The sequence below is a fragment of the Hyla sarda genome, chromosome 8 (assembly GCF_029499605.1).
Source record: "Hyla sarda isolate aHylSar1 chromosome 8, aHylSar1.hap1, whole genome shotgun sequence".
Classification (NCBI taxonomy): Eukaryota; Metazoa; Chordata; class Amphibia; order Anura; family Hylidae; genus Hyla; species Hyla sarda.
Window position 1 is genome coordinate 223,517,664 of NC_079196.1, and position 24,492 is coordinate 223,542,155.

A 24,492-nucleotide genomic window follows, 5' to 3' on the forward strand; every position below is an offset into this window, starting at 1 on the left:
CTCATATGCCGACACATCCCATCCTCATACTCATATCCCGACCTCACATCCCATCCTCGTACTCATATCCCGACCTCACATCCCATCCTCATACTCATATGCCGACCTCACATCCCATCCTCATACTCATATCCCGACCTCACATCCCATCCTCATACTCATATGCCGACCTCACATCCCATCCTCATACTCATATCCCGACCTCACATCCCATCCTCATATGCCGACCTCACATCCCATCCTCATACTCATATGCCGACCTCACATCCCATCCTCATACTCATATCCTGACCTCACATCCCATCCTCATACTCATATCCTGACCTCACATCCCATCCTCATACTCATATCCTGACCTCACATCCCATCCTCATACTCATATCCCGACCTCACATCTTATCCTCATACTCATATGCCGACCTCACATCCCATCCTCATACTCATATGCCGACCTCACATCCCATCCTCATACTCATATCCCGACCTCACATCCCATCCTCATACTCATATCCCGACCTCACATCCCATCCTCATACTCATATCCCGACCTCACATCCCATCCTCATACTCATATCCTGACCTCACATCCCATCCTCATACTCCTATCCCGACCTCACATCCCATCCTCACACTCATATCCCGACCTCACATCCCATCCTCACACTCATATCCCGACCTCACATCCCATCCTCATACTCATATCCTGTCCTTATATCCCGACCTCACATCCCAACCTCATACTCATATCTTGTCCTAATGCCCCAACTTCATACTCATATCCCTTGCTCAGGTGAGGCTGAGCTGTGATGAAGAGAGTGTAGTGGAATACAGGAGAAGGTGTTGCTGTGCAGGGCATGGCTTGTTGGAGAGGCATGGCTTGCAAACCAGACTAAAACATTCACCTGGAGATGTTAAAGGGGTACTCCACTGCTCAGCGTTTGCAACTAACTGTTCCGAACGCTGGTGCCGGGAGCTTGTGACATCATAGCCCCGCCCCCCCCATTACATCATGCCCCGCCCCCTCAATGCAAGTCTATGGGAGGGGGCATGACGACTGTCATGCCCCCTCCCATGGACTTGCATTGAGGGGATGGGGCTATGACGTCACCAGCTCCCGACGCTGTCTCCAGTGTTTGAACAGTTTGTTCCAAAGCTGAGCAGCGGAGTACCCTTTTAAGCTTGTGGAGTAAGGTGGGGGTTAAGCTGTAATGTGATCAGGCAGAAATGGTGTTTTCAGCCTTGAGCCGAAAAAAAAAAGGCCAGAAATAGAAGCGGGGGGTGGCTTGTGGAGGGGTGTTTATAAGAATAGTTTTTTATTTTATGGCCTTTTTTTATGAGCATAATGGCCCATATGGGGTCTGGATACATTTCTGGAGTGTAATGACGTTTAGTATGTGGGAGAGGGCACACCCCTTCTGCAGAAATCCCCACCCACTCGGCTAGTGTGGCGCAGTTGAACAAAATTCAGACTTTTTTCCTCTTTGTGCCGGATGTAGACCTTGAAGTGGTGGTCCAGTGAAGGACAACTAATCCCCTTTCCATATGATAGGGGGATAAGTGTCTAATCATGGGGGTCCGACTGCTGGGAACCCCCCTGCAATGTCCAGAAAGGGGCTCTGCTCTGTTTATTGTCTATGGAGCTGCCAAAGATAGCTTAGTACATAGCTTGCTACCTTCCGCAACTCCCGTAGAGAATAAATGAAGCAATGGCATCCATGAGCGTCTCGATGCTCCATTTATAAGAAAGAAGCATTACGGTATAGGAGGTCTTGAATTGCTTCATCTGTCGTAGATAATAAATATTCCACGAAGTTTCCAATTCTCTGATCTGTTCTTGGTTTCATGATCATGTAGTCATATAAGCCTGAGAAAATAAATAGATAGTTACAGAATAAATACATTTAGATAGTTACAGAATGTTCTATTACATAATGATCACGGTGCATGTCCATGTGAGGTTATTAGGTCCAACAATCTGTGCCAATTCTTCTCATAATACTGTATTTCTTTATTGTAGTCAGAGTGAATGTATTTTGACACCAATTCTAAATCCCCTTCCTCTCCATAGCATAAGTTTCTTGCTGTCTGCATTACTGTCGATCAGGAGCTGGATAAATTAATATGCAGTGAGCTCCCCCTAGTGGTAGCAGAAGGCAACCAGAATTATACCAATTGATTCTACAGCTGTGAATGGAAGCAGGAAATTTGTATCAGAAAATGGGGCTCTTAACCCTATAAATATATTCTATAATAATAATCAGCAAATAACTTTGGAACTATTTAGGAACTATATAGCAGACACCATATAACACAGAAACAGTGAAATGACAAATGTAACTGCTATACATTTCCTGTATATAACACCTGGGTCACCCCCAACCTGTGTTCCCCTGAACTATAAGTTTGCTTAAAATCTGCTTAGAGCTTCATCAGAAGATACTGTAACTGCAGGACCTGTCACTCTTATAGGAGGGAAGGAAAACCTACTTCAGATGCCTTATAGATGCTTAAAAAAGGGCAACAAATCTTGATATAATAGAACTGCCCAAAATATATTTAAGGTACAATTCATTAGAATCAGTTGTCAGGTTTGATAAGGTCCAAACTGAAAGCCCCCCGACTGCCCTAAAAAGTCACCGATGAGTCTCCTATGTGATAGACCAGTGTTTCCCAACCAGTGTGCCTCCAGATGTTGCAAAACTACAATTCCCAGCATGCCTTGACAGCCTTTGGCAGCCTTTGGCAGTCCAGCTATTCTGGGAGTTGTCGTTTTGCAACACCTGGAGGCACCCTGATTGGGAAACACTGTGATAGACGATATAGAGGTGTAACCGAGTCTATAAGGATTAACTTTTATTACTTACCAGTGCTGGATGTTCACGTTGTTGGATTTTCAACCTGTTATAGAAATTGAAGAAAAATATAAAATAAGGCGGACGACAGGATTATGTGTGATGCAATCTGTATATATTACTCAACACATGCGTGTATGTATGTTCCAGCAAAACTTCCAAAGAACTGAAGATATTCCCTTGTAGTTTTCTTATACGTGAAAGAAAAATATCGTACAGTTTAGGGATGTCTCCACAAGCCAAGAGCAATGCAATCTGGAGATGTACTAGAAGTCCCATGAATTTCTAAACGAGTTACTCTGGGGCTGCAGAGATTTCCCGGGAGTTTTAAACATCCTGCTAACAGACCAACGTCATGATAATTTAAGTTTCACTGGACGACAGGAAGGTGCAGAGAATAGTAAGTGCGGAGGCAGGGAGATACAATTTATTACGGGATGAGAAAATAGTGAGAGGGGGGAGAGAAAACATCAATGTGGGGTAGGGAGAGGGCATGGCAGCGCTGATGTGCAGGGAGGACGAGCAGCGCATTACTGCTGGGACTTCTGGAGATTGAGAAAGCAATATGGTGCCACTTAGTCTCTTGAAAAGCTCTAATGTGGCTGTTTTTGGCAGTAAGGGCAGAGAATAGTTAATGCCGGGACAGGGAAAGGAGGCTGGGCTGACATGGAGAAAAGATTTATTGCAATCTGGGAGAAGAGCGAGAGGGCAGATAACACATCCATGCGGGTGCAGGAAGAGCCGAAGAGGGCATTGCAGTTCTGGAGTACCGAACAGCTCATCACTGCGTGGGCTTCATGAGGCTGGGAAAGCTTGGTGGCCTGAAGTACAGTGATCCCTCAACTTACAACGGCCTCAACATACAATGGTCTTTTCTGGACCATTGTAACTTGAAACCAGACTCAACACACAATACTATGGAATCTGTGAAACATGTCAATGGCTGGAAGAACCGACCAATCAGAATGGGCATTCACTGGTAAAACCCCTGTATTCCTAAAGTGTATGCACTAACTGGCTGTCTGGTAGCGCCCCCTACAGTACAGGGAGGTATTACATGTTCTGTACTCTCTACCTGTATTACTGAAGTGTATGCACTGACTGGTGTCTGGTAGCGCCCCCTACAGTACAGGGAGGTATTACATGTTCTGTACTCTTTACTTGTATTACTGAAGTGTATGCACTGACTGGTGTCTGGTAGCGCCCCCTACAGTACAGGGAGGTATTACATGTTCTGTACTCTTTACCTGTATTACTGAAGTGCATGCACTGACTGGTGTCTGGTAGCGCCCCCTACAGTACAGGGAGGTATTACATGTTCTGTACTCTTTACCTGTATTACTGAAGTGTATGCACTGACTGGTGTCTGGTAGCGCCCCCTACAGTACAGGGAGGTATTACACGTTCTGTACTCTTTACCTGTACCAGGCTTAGCTGCTCCTTTGGACACCAAGTAAGAGCGGCTCCATTTTACTTTTTTAGAACACTGTGTGTACTGTACAGGACCATGAAGAAGCTCCTGTCCTCTACATAGACCAGTGTTTCCCAACAAGGGGGCCTTCAGCTGTTGCAAAACTACAACTCCCAGCATGCTCGGACAGCCAAAGGCTGTCCGGGCATTCTGAAAGTTGTAGTTTTGCAACAGCTGGAGGCACCCTGGTTGGAAAACACTGAAACAGACAGTGATTTACAGCTCCCAGCAGATCTTTCTTACTTTTGTATGTAAGGATTTGCTTTATCTATATTAGTTTTCTTATTTTTCTTTAATCCTCACTTTTTTCCTATTTTTAGATGACATTTTGGTGGCTTCAGAACCAATTACCAGGTTTCCATAGAGTTATGGCCTCAACATACAATGGTTTCAACATACAATGGTTGTCCTGGAACCGATTAATATTGTAACTTGAGGGACTACTGTATGTGTGACACCCAGTTTTTCTAGACTCTTGAAGAGCTCCACTATGGCTGCTTTACCAGATAGATTTTCTCTTCAGGAAACTGGGAAGTAGTGTAAGCTCTGCACTCCGTACTGCATGCCACCCAGCTTTTTATTTCTCCTGAAGAGGTCCAATATGGCTGCTTTACCAGACAAATATTCTTTACGGGAGACTGCAAAAGCAGTGTGGCAGGCAGTATACAGTGCGGGGCTCACAGTACTTCCCCAACTTTCCTGGTCTCCTGAAGAGATTATCTGTCTGGTGAACACAGAAAAATAGCCGGCACAACAACCTTATACCGAGGTGCACACTGCTGTGGTAAATACAAAGTATACAAAAAGAAGGTTGTAGCAGCACTTTTGGTCAAAAAATAGAGACTCAGCGCACTTTTTGATAAAAACGTGTCCCCCATCCACTGCGGGGAGGTGGCCTTCAGATGGGACCCTAACACCCTCACTCTGGGCATATATCCTCTGACAGGGTGACATGCAGGATCCACTATCAGTTTTATAAACCTCCTGTGAACATGGAGGGGTGCACAGCTAAAGATGTTTCTTTTTTTGCAATGCAGTTAGGGGGGGTGTGGCACCTTCTTTACGATGGGTACTAGCTTCTTTACGATGGGTACTAGCTTCTTTACGATGGGTACTAGCTAGTTGCTAGTTATACTATAAAGAATATATTGCGTTCAGTCAATCATCATCATCCACAATTTAATCTTCCAGCGATATCTAGTGCAAAGGGTTAGTGTAGATTGTCCTTTGTCTCTTTCCATAGTTAATAAATGAGAATTATCTTATAGGAATACACATTGCAAGTCTGTTGTTCAGAAACCATAGACTAAGAATTATTATAAATATGATCTCTCTTCTCCATAAAAAACAGATCGTAAAGAAATATTTATGAATTCCCAATTCTACATCTTCAGATCAGAGGATTTCCTGCCTGTTCATAGTTACAAACAATTAAATCATTATAAATGGAACAATTAAGACTTACCCTAAAGAACGCTCAGGAAGGGCCCCAAATGCCTTCTGGGTGGGGTTTATGCAAAGTGCAAGGTATTTGTGCTGATAATTTGCCCTGCAGGTAATGTCATCTCTACACCAGATACTGTGGGGCTGCACTGAGAAGGGCTGGTGTGGTGTATACCATGTGTACTGAGGGGCTGGTGTGGTGTATACCATGTGTACTGAGGGGTTGGTGTGGTGTATACCATGTGTACTGAGGGGCTGGTGTGGTGTATACCATGTGTACTGAGGGGCTGGTGTGGTGTATACCATGTGTACTGAGGGGTTGGTGTGGTGTATACCATGTGTACTGAGGGGCTGGTGTGGTGTATACCATGTGTATTGAGGGGCTGGTGTGGTGTATACCATGTGTACTGAGGGGTTGGTGTGGTGTATACCATGTGTACTGAGGGGCTGGTGAGGTGTATACCATGTGTACTGAGGGGCTGGTGTGGTGTATACCATGTGTACTGAGGGGCTGGTGTGGTGTATACCATGTGTACTGAGGGGCTGGTGTGGTGTATACCATGTGTACTGAGGGGCTGGTGTGGTGTATACCATGTGTACTGAGGGGCTGGTGTGGTGTATACCATGTGTACTGAGGGGCTGGTGTGGTGTATACCATGTGTACTGAGGGGCTGGTGTGGTGTATACCATGTGTACTGAGGGGCTGGTGTGGTGTATACCATGTGTACTGAGGGGCTGGTGTGGTGTATACCATGTGTACTGAGGGGCTGGTGTGGTGTATACCATGTGTACTGAGGGGCTGGTGTGGTGTATACCATGTGTATTGAGGGGCTGGTGTGGTGTATACCATGTGTACTGAGGGGTTGGTGTGGTGTATACCATGTGTACTGAGGGGCTGGTGAGGTGTATACCATGTGTACTGAGGGGCTGGTGTGGTGTATACCATGTGTACTGAGGGGCTGGTGTGGTGTATACCATGTGTACTGAGGGGCTGGTGTGGTGTATACCATGTGTACTGAGGGGCTGGTGTGGTGTCTACCATGTGTACTGAGGGGCTGGTGTGGTGTATACCATGTGTACTGAGGGGCTGGTGTGGTGTATACCATGTGTACTGAGGGGCTGGTGTGGTGTATACCATGTGTACTGAGGGGCTGGTGTGGTGTATGCTATGAACAGTGTCACGCTTCATGCTCCGGCCGCACGCACCGGCTGCGAGCGCATTGTCCCTGCGTCCCCGGCTGCCGGCGGGGCTGGGATTCGCATCGTGGTACGTGCCCGCATGCAAATCCCAGCCCGTCACTCACCACGCTCTGCTGCCGCCTCCTCCACTGTGTCTCAGCTCTGGCACGTCTGTCCCCATCTCCTAGGGCATGTGCGCTGGAGCTCTGTAATTTAAAGAGCCAGTATGCCCATAATTAGTTGTACACCTGACACTATTCTATAAAGTCCCTGCACCTCCCACACATCCCTGCCGGATCCTCAGTGCCCCTAGCCTGAGATTAAGCGTTCCATTTTGCCTGTTTGCCTTACCTGTGTATCCAGACCAGTTATTTGACTCCTCACCTTTGCCGCCTGCCTTGACCTTCTGCTACTTTTGACTATGCTTCTACCTTATCCTTTGGTACCTCGCCTTGCCCAGCTACCTGTGTGGTCGAGCCGTGTCGGGGGTAGCGACCTTAGACTCCGCTCCCCGATACTGTCCGTGTCATCAGTCACACAGGTAAGAGGATCCACATCCAGATCCGTAACAGTTTGTGTCACAGAGAGAATTGTCCTTGCATTACCATTCCTATGTATATAACACACTCACCTATGTGTAGGGGTCCGGTGTTCCTCTCTATAGGACCCTCCAGGCTGGGATGACCCACTCTACAGATGATTTCTGATCCTTGGTCTGAACTTATTGGAGTAAAAGTCAATGAAGCTTCACAGGAATAAGTGTTATCTTTCTGTCTCTTCTCCTTATGTGAGATCTTGTAAGTCCTCTCCGTCTTTGATGATTCTATGGGCAGAGCCGTCAGGTTTCCGTCCTTCTTCATAAACCAGAATATAGATAGAAGATCAGGGAAATATCCGGATATATCACAGGTTATTGTGGCTTTTGTCTCATCTTCCAGTTTGGGGACATTGATAGATCCAACATGTGGACGCCAGGGCAGATCTGTAGATCAGAATTACAATAGATGAGGAGAAATTGAATGATCAGTTTAACAACTAAGAGGCATTGTTCTGACTGGGCAGCAGGTGGCGGTAGGTTACGGTATAGCTGTGTGAGTTTGTTGCTGGGATGGGCTCAGGGGAGTATTCACATTGGGTCAGACCTCAGACTATCTCAGTTTAGGAATTGAGCCACATTGTGTAATAAGGAAAAAAATAGTTTTTCCTGTTAAAGAGATAACATCCATTATACTTGAGTGCAATTTACTTTACAATATAAAACAATAGATAGATACGAGATAGATAGATAGATAGATAGAAGAAAAATCTTGTCCACAGCACCAAAGTTCATGAAAAAATATGTGTTTTTATTCCATAAAAGGTGTCATTACAACAGCGACGTTTCAGTCAGCTCAACCTGACCTTTCTCAAGCATCACACAACCAGTGCTAACCATATCTTTATAGAGGCACCAATTACAAATGGTACCAATTAATGTGCAAAACCAATCATTAAATAAAGTGCAAATGCATAGTGTAAACAATCCAAAAAATATATGCACATAAGTAATAAAGTACAAAATCAAAAAAATACAAAAGTGAGACTTATACACAATACAGTGCAATAAATACATTAGGATAAACACTAATTGTGTTTAATGAATAAAGTGACACACATGTGTAATCAGACATACAGGGTTAAAAAGGTGGGGGAACACACACTCACCGGATGACAAAGTATATCCACGCTATTACAGTATTCGGCATCAGGAAGTAACAACAGCGCCTGCGCGCCTCGTTCTAAGAGCGTCTCGTGTGGCAAGTAGATCTAGGCCAATCAGCGGATGGCGTCCAGGTGTCCATGGCGACGCGCCGCGAAATCCAACGCATGCGTACATCACCACGAGACGACCTGCGCCATCTTGAGTGTGGGAAACCAGCCTCTCATATCTCAAAAAGGAATGAACTGAGAAAATGGTAAATCTCTATCAAATATTTGATAGAGATTTACCATTTTCTCAGTTCATTCCTTTTTGAGATATGAGAGGCTGGTTTCCCACACTCAAGATGGCGCAGGTCGTCTCGTGGTGATGTACGCATGCGTTGGATTTCGCGGCGCGTCGCCATGGACACCTGGACGCCATCCGCTGATTGGCCTAGATCTACTTGCCACACGAGACGCTCTTAGAACGAGGCGCGCAGGCGCTGTTGTTACTTCCTGATGCCGAATACTGTAATAGCGTGGATATACTTTGTCATCCGGTGAGTGTGTGTTCCCCCACCTTTTTAACCCTGTATGTCTGATTACACATGTGTGTCACTTTATTCATTAAACACAATTAGTGTTTATCCTAATGTATTTATTGCACTGTATTGTGTATAAGTCTCACTTTTGTATTTTTTTGATTTTGTACTTTATTACTTATGTGCATATATTTTTTGGATTGTTTACACTATGCATTTGCACTTTATTTAATGATTGGTTTTGCACATTAATTGGTACCATTTGTAATTGGTGCCTCTATAAAGATATGGTTAGCACTGGTTGTGTGATGCTTGAGAAAGGTCAGGTTGAGCTGACTGAAACGTCGCTGTTGTAATGACACCTTTTATGGAATAAAAACACATATTTTTTCATGAACTTTGGTGCTGTGGACAAGATTTTTCTTCTGTTTGAACGATGATCCCCTAACCAAGGATCCAGGAGCTGCGTGCACCCCCTTACGACTATTATTTTTTTCTTCAATTTGGCTGTGCTGTTCTTCTTCTATTACTAGATAGATAGATAGATAGATAGATAGATAGATAGATAGACAGGTAGATAGATAAATAAAGAACCAAATAATCAGCAGCACTCCATTCCTTCAGATGAATCTGTCCGTGGCTTTATTCATTGTGTGTTACAAGCAGCTACGTTTCGGCTGTCTCACACTTATCAAGCCAATACAAGTGCACATGTGCAGGGTTTAAATACTCATGAATACAAGTGACATCATTGCATTATTTTGCAGCGTTATGTACAATAAATTACTGTGATACGCACATCAAAATACTAAATAGTGTAATACAAATGTGCACTTGTATTGACTTGCTAATGGCTGTGTGAGACAGCCGAAACGTAGCTGTTTGTAACACAAGATGAATAATGCCATGCACTGATTCATCTGAAGGAACGGAGTGCTGCTGATTTTTTGGTTCTTTGTATACTGGAGGGCCTCTAACCCGGGCTCCAACAGCCTGCACCCAGAAAATTATAGTGGTTGTGCTGCTCTCCTGAGAATCGTAGATAAATAGATATGAGATAGATAGATAGATAGATAGATATGAGATAGATAGATAGATATGAGATAGATAGATATAAGATAGATAGATATGAGATAGATAGATATGAGATAGATCTGAGATAGATATGAGATAGATAGATAGATATGAGATAGATAGATAGATATGAGATAGATAGATATAAGATAGATAGATATGAGATAGATAGATATGAGATAGATAGATAAATATGACATTGATAGGTAGATAGTTAGATAGGTATGAGAGAGATAGATAGATATGAGATAGATATGAGATAGATAGATATGAGATAGATAGATAGATATGAGATAGATATAGATATAATAGATATGAGAGAGATAGATATGAGAAAGATATGACATTGATAGATAGATAGTTAGATAGATATAAGAGAGAGAGAGCTAGATAGATAGAGATAGATAAATATGACATTGATAGATAGATTGATATAAGAGAGAGAGAGAGAGAGAGAGAGAGAGAGAGAGATAAGAGATAGATTGATATTAGATAGATATGAGATACATATGAGATGGATAGATAGATAGATATGAGATTGATATGAGATAGATAGATATAAGATAGAAATATATGAGATAGATTGATAGATAGATATGAGATAGATAGATATGAGATAGATAGATAGATAGATAGATATGAGATAGATAGATAGATAGATAGATAGATAGATATGAGATAGATAGATAGATAGATAGATAGATAGATATGAGATAGATAGATAGATAGATAGATAGATATGAGATAGATAGATAGATAGATAGATATGAGATAGATAGATAGATATGAGATAGATATGAGATAGATAGATAGATATGAGATAGATAGATAGATAGATATGAGATAGATAGATATGAGATAGATAGATAGATAGATATGAGATAGATAGATAGATAGATAGATATGAGATAGATAGATAGATATGAGATAGATAGATATGAGATAGATAGATAGATAGATATGAGATAGATAGATAGATAGATAGATATGAGATAGATATGAGATAGATAGATATGAGATAGATATGAGATAGATAGATAGATATGAGATAGATATGAGATAGATAGATAGATAGATAGATATGAGATAGATATGAGATAGATAGATAGATATGAGATAGATAGATAGATAGATATGAGATAGATAGATAGATATGAGATAGATATGAGATAGATAGATATGAGATAGATAGATAGATATGAGATAAATAGATAGATAGATAGATATGAGATAGATATGAGATAGATATATAGATGATCAGTTTTACCTCTGATACTTAGTGATCTTATCTCTGGTATCTCCATTGTCTCATGTTCCCATTCTACAATGATTTTCATCTGTGGATCCTTGATTTTATAAACATAAATCTGGAGAACACTGGTGACATCATATATGAGACCGTCCTGTGTGGTGACTGTTTGCTGAGCTGATAATTGATATTTACCATTTGTATTTACCCTGTGCCAGGAGACTCTTATATCTTTAGGGTAAAACTTCTGTAGATTCAGAGAGAACTGAACACGAAATGAATCTGGCATAGTGATCTCTATGGGCACCAACATTTGGGGTTCAGCTGAAATAATAAATGTAAAGAATCATAATGCTGTAGTTGTGTAATTATTCCCATAACACAACATTTACATATAGAACATTTCTTTGTAGGTTTATTGTTGGGCTGTATTTTCCAGTCTTAAGAGTATTTGTAATTTCAGTTTGTTTTTGTATTTTTCTGTTTAGGTGTGTATTCACACCCTAGTTTGTTCTGAGCAGTTTGCTATTCTCCCTGGATAGGAAATAGTTAATGCTCTGAACTAATGAGAACTAGGGTGGGGTTATTTTTTGACCAGAGTTCTCCTGCATTCTGTGCTGGTTATTTGTGCAATAATGCCACCCTGATTATGTCTGTTTAATGATGCACCTTGCTTTTGTCTGTCTAGTATTTATCTGAGTTTTAACCATGGTTATGTCTGTTTGATATAGCTTTTAGTTTGCTTGGTTTTATATGACATCTGTCGGTTTTTAGGATTATGTATGTCCGTTCTTCTTAGTCTGTGTTCACACTGTGTTAGTCTAGCTTGTATCCATGCTCTGTATGTATCATTCCTGTTTGGTATCCTGGAACCTATTCAGACTCATCCGGTTCTAGTCTAGTGTTTTATGTATTATATTTCAGTTTCATACTAGGTCAGCATCCTGATCACACGGTGGAGTGTGCCCGAGTTTGCCCGCTGGCTAGTAGTCTATTTGCCATTATTATGCTGCCTACTCCTTTGGTGGAGTGGGGTGTCCAGTTTGTTTCTGTTCTGGATTCCAGTGTGAACAGTGTCCTATGTTCCTAATCAGTTTAGTGTTTTAGCATTCAGTTCTTCTGTTCATCGCCTGAATCTCTTGGATTCTGCTGTATACTTGTTGCATACCTAGTCTCGTTCATTTAATCTTGTCTGCCGTTTATCTGGATTCCGGTTTATTCCTGTTTGTTAGTACACTATATTCTGCCCTGTTAGTATTTGTATCCTGTCTGGTTTATCTGTTCTGGTTTTTGTATTCCCGTTCTGTTTCTGTCCTATGACCGACTATGTATATTATTTGTTTTTACGCCAGGGAGGGACCAGCTCCAAGTTTAGGATGGATGGGCAAGCAGGGTCAGTTTAGGGCTCACTCTCCCTGTCCCTCCGTCCCCATCCAATGATCTATCACAAATTCTGCTGAGAATTCTGTGATGTTTCTTTTGTGTTGAGTCGTTTTCCAGGAATTTTTATTAGATACAAATAAGACTAAAGATTGGAGATTCAGTGGGGGATTAAATAGGGGGTGGGGGAGAAGAAAGGTTTAATACAGTGAAGATACAGAGTTAAAGCGGTATTCCAGGCAAAACCTTTTTTTATATAAATCAACTGGCTCCGGAAAGTTAAACAGATTTGTAAATTGCCTTTATTAAAAAATCTTAATCCTTCCAATAGTTATTAGCTTCTGAAGTTTTCTGTCTAACTGTTCAATGATGATGTCACGTCCCGGGAGCTGTGCATCATGGGAGAATATCCCCATAGGAACTGCACAGCTCCTGGGACGTGAGTCATCAGAAAGCAGTTAGACAGAAAAAAACAACTCAACTTCAGAAGCTAATAACTATTGGAAGGATTAAGATTTTTTAATAGAAATAATTTACAAATCTGTTTAACTTTCCGGAGCCAGTTGATATATAAAAAACAGTTTTGGCCTGGAATACCCCTTTAACACCTAGGAAGATCACATGTGGAGATTTGTATAACTTTGCAATTTTAGTCTTAGGCCTCAGGGGTGACTGTATTATTATTACCCCTGAGTTCACACTATGTTCACACTCTACATCTAAGGATACTAGCAAAAAGGGTACGTCAGTATATATCGCAGCATACCTGCAGCAGACTCATTCACTGCAATGGACCAAACATTATCTACTAGTCCATTCCAAAAATGTGTTTATCTCTGTTTGTTCTCCTCTTTTTTTGAGTTATGTATGTAAAGGATACTGCTTAATAAAAATGAAATTAAAAAAAATGTGTTTTGATCCTGTGGGACTCAATAGTGTCATCTTATGATGCAAAATAAAAGTATACATTCAAACAGTGGAGCAAACGGAGAGGGCCCATCGCAGTGCACCCCGACATAACGTATTGCAGGTTTCCTGATGTATACTGTGAACACACAGTATAACCGAAAAGCAGTGGGACTCTATCCTAAATGATTGTCAATGTGGTCACGCTGCGAGCCATGACCTTTTGTTCCCATGACAAAAAATCAGGTTACATATCGCGTGCTGGTTTCCCTTCATTGACTTCACTGTAAGTTGCACATGACGACAACCCGCTTGTGACTTTTTTCTTCTATGCCTTTTTTTTTTTTTTTACAAACATTTTGCAAAATAGTCCCATGACAGGAGGTCAGAGACAAATATTTTGGTCATGTGACTTGTCTGAACTTGATGTGTGATCAATGTTTTCAGTGTCAGGATATTTTATTTATTTATTAATGGGGGGGGCGAGAGATTTCTTTCTACTGTACACACTCACCATAGACTTGTAGCCCCCCTGTTCTTCTCTCTATGGGTTTCTCCAGAGAGGGATGGTCCACCAGACATATATATTCTGCCCCCTGATGTTTTCCCCGTGTGGGGGTGATGGTCAGACTGGTTGTATAGCTGTAGGTGTTATCAGATTCTCTCCTGGATATTATTCTCTGGTTATTAGCAGTGTTAATCTCTTCATATAACTCCGCACTGTGTTCAGGAGATAGAAGCCATTTCACAGTGACTGCGTCCGGGAAGTATTCGGAGATATTACACTGCAGTGTGGTCGCGGAGCCGTGAAATAGACGGGGAATCTGAATATCTCCTACAACTGGAGTCCATCTGTAATCTATGGAAAGGAAGAAAATATAATGGTATTATCCTATTAAATTCTATAAGTATACTCATGACATGTCCGCAGGGTGGGGCGGGGGGTGGGGGGCGGGGGGTGGTGGAGGTCGGTTGTCTCCCAACTGTGACTTCCACTCCCAGTCTATTGGCCAACAAAAAACATGTAAAAATATGAGTTTTTGGGAAATAAAAATTGTATATTGCTGATTTTAATAACTTTTTATGCTAGTTTAATCAGGCAGCATTTGTCTACGCCCGATTTACTGTTTTACTAATAAACTGTTTTACCAGTGCAGATCTCCAAATATCTAAGGCAGGATCAGGGCCGCCTTAGGGGTGTGCGAGCTGTGCGGCCGCACAGGGCACCATAGCAACAGGGGCGCCGGGCGGCCGACACAGCTCGCACCAAGTATATATAATTTGTATTGCCCGACAACCGGGTTTTAGCCCTGTTTCAGGCAAGCAGCGCTAAATGCCGGTGTAATGAAGAAAACTGTGCCCTGTAGCGGAATGTGACTCTCCGCACAGGGACACAGTTTTCTGTGCTCCCTCTCATTACATTCCCACTACCCTCCTTCAACTTTGTCCCTATGCGGAGGGTCACATTCCGGTTCAGGGCACAATTTTCTTCATTACACCGGAAGGCTTCACTTACCCCGACCTCCTCCGTGTCTCCGGTTGGCTGGCGGACGGAATCTGAAGGACGTCGCACATGTGACGTCCCTCCACAGACCCACACAGGACGTCAGTGACGTCACTCGTCAGGCCACCGCCGGAGAGAAGAGAAGCGCAGCGCAGGTCAGGTAAGGTTGTCTATGTGCATGTGTGGTTGTCTGTCTGTCTGTGTGTGTGTGTGTGCATGTGTGGTTGGGGGGGAGGGGGGGGGAGAACGACAATGCTACCGAATTTGGGGAACTATACTGCATCTAATGTGGGGAGAACTATACTGCACCTAATGTGGGGGGACTATACTGCACCTAATGTGGGGGATCTATACTGCACCTAATGTGGGGAACTATACTGCCAACCTAATGTGGGGAACTATACTGCACCTAATGTGGGGAACTGTACTGCACCTAATGTGGGGACCTATACTGCACCTAATGTGGGGAACTGTACTGCACCTAATGTGGGGAACTGTACTGCACCTAATAATGGGGAACTATACTGCACCTAATGTGGGGGAACTATACTGCACCTAATGTGGGGGAACTATACTGCACCTAATGTGGGGAGAACTATACTGCACCTAATGTGGGGGAACTATACTGCACCTAATGTGGGGGACTATACTGCACCTAATGTGGGGGACTATACTGCAGCTAATTTGGGGAACTATACTGCCAACCTAATGTGGGGGAACTATACTGCACATAATGTGGAGAGCTATACTGCACCTAATGTGGGGGAACTATACTGCACCTAATGTGGGGAACTGTACTTCACCTAATGTGGGGGAACTGCACTGCACCTAATGTGGGGGAACTATACTGCACATAATGTGGAGAGCTATACTGCACCTAATGTGGGGGAACTATACTGCACCTAATGTGGGGGACTATACTGCACCTAATGTGGGGAACTATACTGCACCTAATGTGGGGAACTATACTGCCAACCTAATGTGGGGGACTATACTGCAGCTAATTTGGGGAACTATACTGCCAATCTAATGTGGGGGAACTATACTGCACATAATGTGGAGAGCTATACTGCACCTAATGTGGGGGAACTATACTGCACCTAATGTGGGGAACTGTACTTCACCTAATGTGGGGGAACTGCACTGCATCTAATGTGGGGGAACTATACTGCACCTAATGTGGAGGAACTATACTGCCAACCTTATGTAAGGGAACTATACTGCCAACCTAATGTGGGGGAACTATACTGCACCTAATGTGGGGGAACTATACTGCACCTAATGTGGGGAACTATATGGCACCTAATGTGGAGAGCTATACTGCACCTAATGTGGAAAACTATACTGTACCTAATGTGGGGAGCTATACTGCACCTAATGTGGGGAACTATACTGCACCTAATGTGGAGAGCTATACTGCTCCTAATGTGGAGAACTATACTGCACCTAATGTGGGGAACTATACTGCACCTAATGTGGAGAACTATACTGCTCCTAATGTGGAGAACTATACTGCACCTAATGTGGAGAACTATACTGCACCTAATGTGGGGAACTATACTGCACCTAATGACGGGAACTATACTGCACCTAATGTGGGGAACTATATGGCACCTAATGTGGGGAACCATACTGCATCTAATGTGGGGAACTGTACTGCACCTAATGTGGGGAACTATACTGCTCCTAATGTGGAGAACTATACTGCACCTAATGTGGGGAACTATATGGCACCTAATGTGGGGAACTATATGGCACCTAATGTGGAGAGCTATACTGCACCTAATGTGGAGAGCTATACTGCACCTAATGTGGAAAACTATACTGTACCTAATGTGGGGAGCTATACTGCACCTAATGTGGGGAACTATACTGCACCTAATGTGGAGAGCTATACTGCACCTAATGTGGGGAACTATATGGTACATAAGGTGGGGAAACTATACTGCAACTAATGTGGGGAGCAATACAGCACCTAATGTGGAGAACTATACTGCTCCTAATGTGGAGAACTATACTGCACCTAATGTGGAGAACTATACTGCACCTAATGTGGAGAACTATACTGCACCCAATGTGGGGAACTATACTGCACCTAATGTGGGGAACTATACTGCACCTAATGTGGGGAACTATACTGCACCTAATGTGGGGAGCTATACTGCACCTAATGTGGGGAGCTATACTGCACCTAATGTGGGGAACTATACTGCACCTAATGTGGGGAACTATACTGCACCTAATGTGGGGAACTATACTGCACCTAATGTGGAGAACTATACTGCACCTAATGTGGAGAACTATACTGCACCTAATGTGGGGAGCTATACTGCACCTAATGTGGGGAACTATACTGCACCTAATGTGGAGAACTATACTGCACCTAATGTGGGGAACTATACTGCACCTAATGTGGGGAGAACTATACTGCACCTAATGTGGGGAACTATACTGCACCTAATGTGGGGAACTATACTGCACCTAATGTGGAGAACTATACTGCATCTGATTAAGGGGGGCAGGGGAATGATTAAATATTAAAAAAAAACATATTTGTTACAAAGATTTTTTTCCTCTTTGTGTATGTTTATGGGATAATAGGGGGGGGGGGGGGCACAATGCTAGCTCGCACAGGGCGCCTGGACACCTAAGGCTGGCCCTGGGCAGGATTCTTATTTTGTTGTCAAAGGTATATGTCAGCAACCCATCAAGAAGGTATACTGCATACTGCGATCAGCAGGCTCATTGTGTTTCATGGGTTAAATGTAGACAATAAGTGATAACATTTGCTACATTTATCACATTCATATGCATTGGTCCCTCAAGTTACAATATTAATTCCAGGCTTTTATTAATTCCAGCTCCAGGATGACCATTGTGGCTGAATGACACAGCCTGGAGTTGGCAGCAGCATATAGTGGCTGAATGACACAGCCTAGAGTTGGCGGCTGCACAAAGAGACCATATAGTGGCTGAATGACACAGCTTGTAGTTGGCGGCAGCATGAGGAGACCATATAGTGGCTGAATGACACAGCATGGAGGTGGCGGCAACATGAGGAGACCATAAAGTGGCTGAATGACACAGCCTTTATTTGACGGCAGCATGAGAGACCATATAGTGGCTGAATGACACAGCGTGGAGATGGCGGCAACATGAGGGGACGATATAGTGACTGAATGACACAGCCTGGAGTTGGCGGCAGCATATAATGGCTGAATGACACAGCCTGGAGTTGGCGGCAGCATGATGACACTATATAGTGGCTGAATGACACAGCTTGTAGTTGGCGGCAGCATGAGGAGACCATATAGTGGCTAAATGACACAACATTGAGGTGGCAGCAACATGAGGAGACCATATAGTGGCTGAATGACACAGCCTGGAGTTGGCGGCAGCATGAGACAATAAAGTGGCTAAGTGACAAGGGAATTAATAATGCGAGAGTCAGGCCTTACAGGGGAAGTTTTTACCCCCTACGATTACAATGGACCATACGTTGTTCCCTTCCAACTTTTAGAGGTCTTTGCATCACATCAATACTTGGTGGTGCAGGTGGCACATGGTGTTTTCTGCACACCTTTCCTTTTGTTTGATTACAAAAAAATTAGGGGTACATATATTTTATCCTAAGAATATAATTAAAAGGTAAGTTTAACATAATGCATATGCTCAATACTTACTTGCGATCTGATGCGGAGGAATGTCTGTAACTGGGGAGCAGCACCTTCATTTTGTTTGGCACTATTCATATTTGTGCAGTGTTGGTGTAGCACCATGATCAATCTACTCTGATGCATCAGACATTGGTGGGTGGAAATCCTGGCTGATCCATGTCTGATTCATCTTCACAAAGGTCAGTCTCTCCACATTTTTTGTGGACGAACGAGTTCTCCTTGGGGTTACTATGGCGCCCGCCGCACTAAACACCCGCTCTGATGGCACAATACTGGTTGGGCAGGACAGCTTTTCCAGGGCAAACTCTGCTAGTTGCAGCCACAAATCAAGTTTGGCTGTCCAGAAGTCCAGCGGATCTTCAAAATGTGTTGGCATGATCATGTCAAGGTATGCCACCACCTGCTGGTTCAGGTCCTGCTCCAGGTCTACCTGCTGCTGATGAGTTGCTTCACTATGTGGGTAAAGAAAACTATTCTTTAGCGACTGTAGACTCAGGCTGCTGCTGATGGAGCTGGTACTGCTCCTGCCACCGCACCCCTCCCCAGCAGCCATGGCAGTGGAAGGTGAGCACTGAGGGCCCCCCGAGTCAGACCTGCCAGAGAATGGACGATGGCACAGATGGCCATCCGCCAACTGACTATGTAGGATGTCTCTGTAGTAGGTCAGTTTGTCCTCCCTCTCAGTGGCTGTAAAAAAGTCCCTCATTTTGTGTCGGTAGCGAGGGTCCAATAAGGTGGAGAGTCAGAAGTCATCACGCTGCCGAATGGTGACAATTCGGCGGTCATTACGCAAGCAACTGAGCATGCATCGTGCCATTCATGAAAGTGACTCGGAGGGACTCCCTGCCTCCATCTACACTGCATACTGCCACGGTGTGTCTGGGTCCTCTGTCTCACCTTCCTCATAACCTTCTAGCTCCTCTGGCTGCTTCTGCTCCTCCTCTCCTGTCAGATGACTAGAAAAACCACCCCATTTCACGAAATCTAAACTGTGCTCCACTGTGCCCCTCCCCCTTCTCCTCCTCCTCCAGTTCAGCCCACACAGGGCTCATGTGGCTGTGAGGTGTAGGCGCCACTTCTCCAGTGCCCTGACCAGCCATCGTTTCCAACATGTGTTGTAGTAGATAAAGCAGTGGAATGATGTTATTCATCCCGAAATCCTGGCAACTGACTAATAAGGTGGCTTCCTCAAAGGGCCTGAGCAAACGGCAGGTATCACGTATGAGCTGCCACAGGTTCACATAGAAATTACATTGGGGAGTCCCCCTATCCGCTTGGATTATCAAGAAATCGGTGATGGCTTTTCTCTGTTCGTACAGTCGGTCCAACATATGGAGGGTGGAATTTCAAAGTGTGGAAACGTCGCAAATCAGACTGTTGGGGATACCATTCTGACACTGCAACTCAAGGAGGGTGTGCTTTGCGGTGTACGAGTGGCTGAAGTACATGCAGTTTCCTTCCCATTGCTAGGATGTCTTGCAAATGGGGGGAACACTTCAGGAACCGCTTGACAACAAGATTGAACATGTGTGCCATGCAGGGCGCATGGCTCAGGCTTCCTTGTCGCAGGGAAGACAAGATGTTCTTCTCATTGTCAGTCACCATGGTTCTCATTTCCACTTTTGGTGGAGTAAGCCATGATCCGATTTCTTGACTTTTAGCATCTGTGTGACTCCATTTGCCAAGGCAAACCATGTGAAGAACAGCGTGACACCGCCGTGCCCGGCACACATGGTATGCTGGAGGGGCACTGAGACTTATCTGTGAAGTGGAGGCTGAGGACACCGTGGAGGATGAGGAGGCAGGACCAACAGGCTGAGAGCGTGGAGGCGGAAGCAGCGTGACCTGTCCAAGTTGCTGTTGTGGCTGTGCAGGAACCACATTTACCCAGTGGGCCGTAAAGGACATGTATTGTCTTTGACCTTAGTTACAGCTCCACAAGTCGGCGCTGCTGTGCTCTTTGGTACACACCGACAGGCTCAAGGACTGGCCCACCTTCTCTTACACAAAATTGTGCAGTGCTGGTACTACCTTAAATGCAAATAAATTATGGCTTGGGACTCTCCACCTCGGCTCGGCACAAGCCATCAGTTCTCCGAAAGGTGCAGAGTCCACCACTTGAAAAGGGAGGGACTTCAGCACCAGAAACTTGGACAGGAGCACATTCAGCTTCTGCACCATTTAATGGAGTGGGCTTATACTGTTGTCTCTTGGACATGGCTTTGCCGATGGATTGCTGGCAGAATGACTGACTCGAAGTAGGAGGAGCAGGAGCATCTGGAGCGACAGAAGAAGGATATGGCTGGCTGAAACAGGGAGCAGTGTGCCACTGGGTGATGCAGCAGGCTGGACCACCACATCGGAGCAACGGTTCGCCCAGGCCACTTTATGGTGATGCTGCATATGTTGACTCAGGGCCTTGGTGCCAACAGTGGGACCCTGGCCACGCTTCACCTTCTGCCAACACATCTTGCATGTGGCGATGTTAACCTCCTCTGGATGCTTGATGAAAAACTGCCACACCACCGAGTAGATGATTTTCCCACCAACAGTACGCACTAATTGACTGCTACTGATGCCGTCTCCAGGAACCCCTGTTCCACTACCTCCTGGGAAGGTAGGCTGCTGTGAAGGTGGTCTACCCCAGGTGGTCTACCCCAGGCGGTCTACCCCAGGCATGTTTGGCTCCAGACTTTCCTCTTCTGCCACCATGCTGACTGCCAACCATGTTACCACCTTGCTGGCTCAGCTGCTGCCTCACGGGCAACCCGCAACCCTCTTCTCCTGATGATGACAAAGCCAAGTGCGATCGGCTTCATCATCATCAAGTTGTGTCTGCACGTCACTGATGTCCTCCTCAGGTTCCTCAACAGTGACTGCTTCAGGAGCCTGAACGTTGGCAACACTGCCTCGCCACTCTCCTAATCACTACTTGCCCGCCTAGCGGAGGAAGCGGCAGATGTCTCCTCCACTTCTTGGCTGGGCAGTAGCTGCTGACTGTCCTCTATTAGTCCTCTATTGAATAGTGGAGCTGAATAGTGTTGAGCGGCATAGGCCATATTCGAATTCGCGAATATTCGCGAATATATGGACGAATATTCATCATATATTCGCTAAATTCGCATATTAGTAATATTCGCGTTTTATTTTCGCATATGTCTGAGGAACCCACCAACTGTTGACTGAGAGTATCAGATGTCACTTATGATGAAATGGATGACCGTGTTAACCAATCGATGACGGCAGATGGGTTGCTGGTTGAGACGCGACCGCTAGCTGATACCGGGAGATCAGGCCTCTCACTGCGACTCCTGCTGCAACCTCTGCCTGATGAATTTAGGCCTCTGCCACTCCTCTGTGCACGTCCTGGCACTTCTCTGTCTGACATAATTAGTGCATATATGAGGGGAGGACACTCCATTACACTTAAAACAGTATTTGTCTACAACACCAGAAGGTGTATACTTTTGGCTGTCCTTTCACAGTATGTAGGCCCTTCAGATTTTAACAGGAACAAAATGGTACACCACCTAGATGTATGTATGTGGTATGCACTTATGATGGGAGTAGAATGCGCTCCACTACGCTTAACAGGTTGGGTTAGTCCTAAACTAGAAATCCCCTCCTAAAAATATATAATGCTTTATTATGTTCACTTAAAATAATGAGTGTGATTGGTACTTTAAAAACACAGCCTGTGCTGAGGTAGTAATGTCAATGCATCCCTATGTGCATGAGATCACTGTAAATATATGGGTTACTTTAACTCAGGATGCATCATGACATGTATTTTTCTGGCATTCACTGCTGCTAGTTGAAAAGGAACTAGCCATCCGCACCCCGACGTTTCGTCAGTCCATGCTGACTTTATCAAGGGAGCTGCACTTTCTCTCTCAATCTCTCCCCCTTCCATATCAGTGCTTCTATGCTGAATTTGGACTTGAGGTGAAACGCTGCTGTAAAAAAGCTTTTCTGTGCAACACCCTTCTCTCTGTTCTATCTCTCTCTGCAATAGAACGCTGATGTGTCTGGGAGGTGAATCGTTGCGGTAAAAATGCTTTTCTGTGCAACACACACTGCTTTCTGTCCCTCTCTCTCTGTGATAGAATGCTGATGCGACTGGGAGATGAATTGCTGCTGTAAAAACAGTTTTTCTGTGCAACACACTGTTGTCAGTCCCTCTATATCTCTCTGTAATAGAATGCTGATGCGACTGGCCACAAGATGGCTGCCCATTATATAGGGCTGTGACATCACAGGGGTGGCTGGCTGCTGATAGGCTGCATGTGATTCAGGGTCATCCCTCCTACCCGTCTTCCCGCCTTGCCTTCCTGCCTTCGCAGAGTTCCTTGCCCCATGTCCTCACATGTGGATCCGCCATTTTAGATCCCCGGATCGCACTAAATGGAGTTTAATGAAGCAATTTGCGCGATCGAATGGCGGCGATATTTGCATTTGTTGCGAATCGAATATTTCCTGAAATTCATAACTAATTCAGATTCATCAGATTCGATTCGCTCATCCTTAATATGTACAGGTGAAGGACTTACTGTAGTCACTACTTGCGCCTTGTTCACACTGTGCACTTTATTTCAGAAAGGCATTGTATTTATAACAAGGTATTTAATGAAGTGGTACTTTACCAATAGTCCTTGTATTTTTATATACATGACTGTATTTATCGTACAATATATACATGACGAGTATGCCGGTCTGCATTATGTGTATGTAGGAATATTCTGTGTTCTTGCTGCCTTGGCACCAACGTGGCGTCATTCATTGTCACTTGTTCTAATTCATTGTTTTCTAAGTAGGTGTAGTTCATTTTGTGAATACATTTATATCTCTATGGGAAGACACATTCTGTGGTGACACAGGGGGTGCAATGTATTCTTGTCAATTCGTGACGCCAGGGCACTGTTAGCCTATACACGGTCCGGGGTGGGGACAGCTTCTCCTGGGCCAGGCACGGAGCCACAATCACACCGACACCTGGTTATGGATAACTGCATTTTACTGAGGCAGGTGTAGATAGTACAACACACACAGATGGGATGCAGTGTAACCTCTGGGAGCCCTGTTGCCTTGCTGGGACTTATGGTGCTTTTCACCCACTTGAATTACATAGACTCGAGATTTGAGACTTGAAGATATCCCACGCTGACTAGGGTTCTGACAAGGTTCAATTACTAACACCGCCAGGGTAAGACTCACCAACTGTAAGGGGGGAAATTTGCAGAATGGTGGGGCTGACTTGATGAAAGATTTTCTTTAGGCTTTCCTCTGGATCACCACACACTCCTTCCTCCTCCTTTCCACACTGCAGCTTATATGGAGCTCTGTACAGAACTCTCCTTATTCCTAGACTCTACTGGGGCATCTCCTCCCTCCCTACACTATGTACATCACAATTTGGAGGTTCACATTGTTTACTATGCATCTCCTTCTTAAAAGGTGCAATACATATATAATACAGTAAATACAGTAAAAAATTGCATGAACATGGTAAACAATGTAACAGCTGGACCAACACAG

The 24,492-nt window shown here is 44.3% G+C and overlaps 1 protein-coding gene across 5 annotated transcripts in view; it reads right to left on the reverse strand.

Moving 5' to 3' along the window:
- Positions 1–1,187: 1,187 nt before the first annotated feature.
- Positions 1,188–24,492, reverse strand: part of LOC130283843 (uncharacterized) — a 65,031-nt gene continuing 41,726 nt past the window's right edge. For 4 of the 5 annotated variants that reach the window (XM_056533431.1, XM_056533434.1, XM_056533430.1 and 1 more), the window contains 5 exons: positions 14,291–14,635; positions 11,509–11,814; positions 7,577–7,927; positions 2,865–2,898; positions 1,188–1,864 (listed from right to left, as the gene is read on the reverse strand). In XM_056533431.1, the coding sequence (XP_056389406.1) occupies positions 2,894–2,898; positions 7,577–7,927; positions 11,509–11,814; positions 14,291–14,635 (1,007 nt within the window). In that variant the 3' untranslated portion in view covers positions 1,188–1,864; positions 2,865–2,893. The remainder of the gene's footprint in view (positions 1,865–2,864; positions 2,899–7,576; positions 7,928–11,508; positions 11,815–14,290; positions 14,636–24,492) is intronic. The other variant, XM_056533435.1, reaches the window with a different exon arrangement.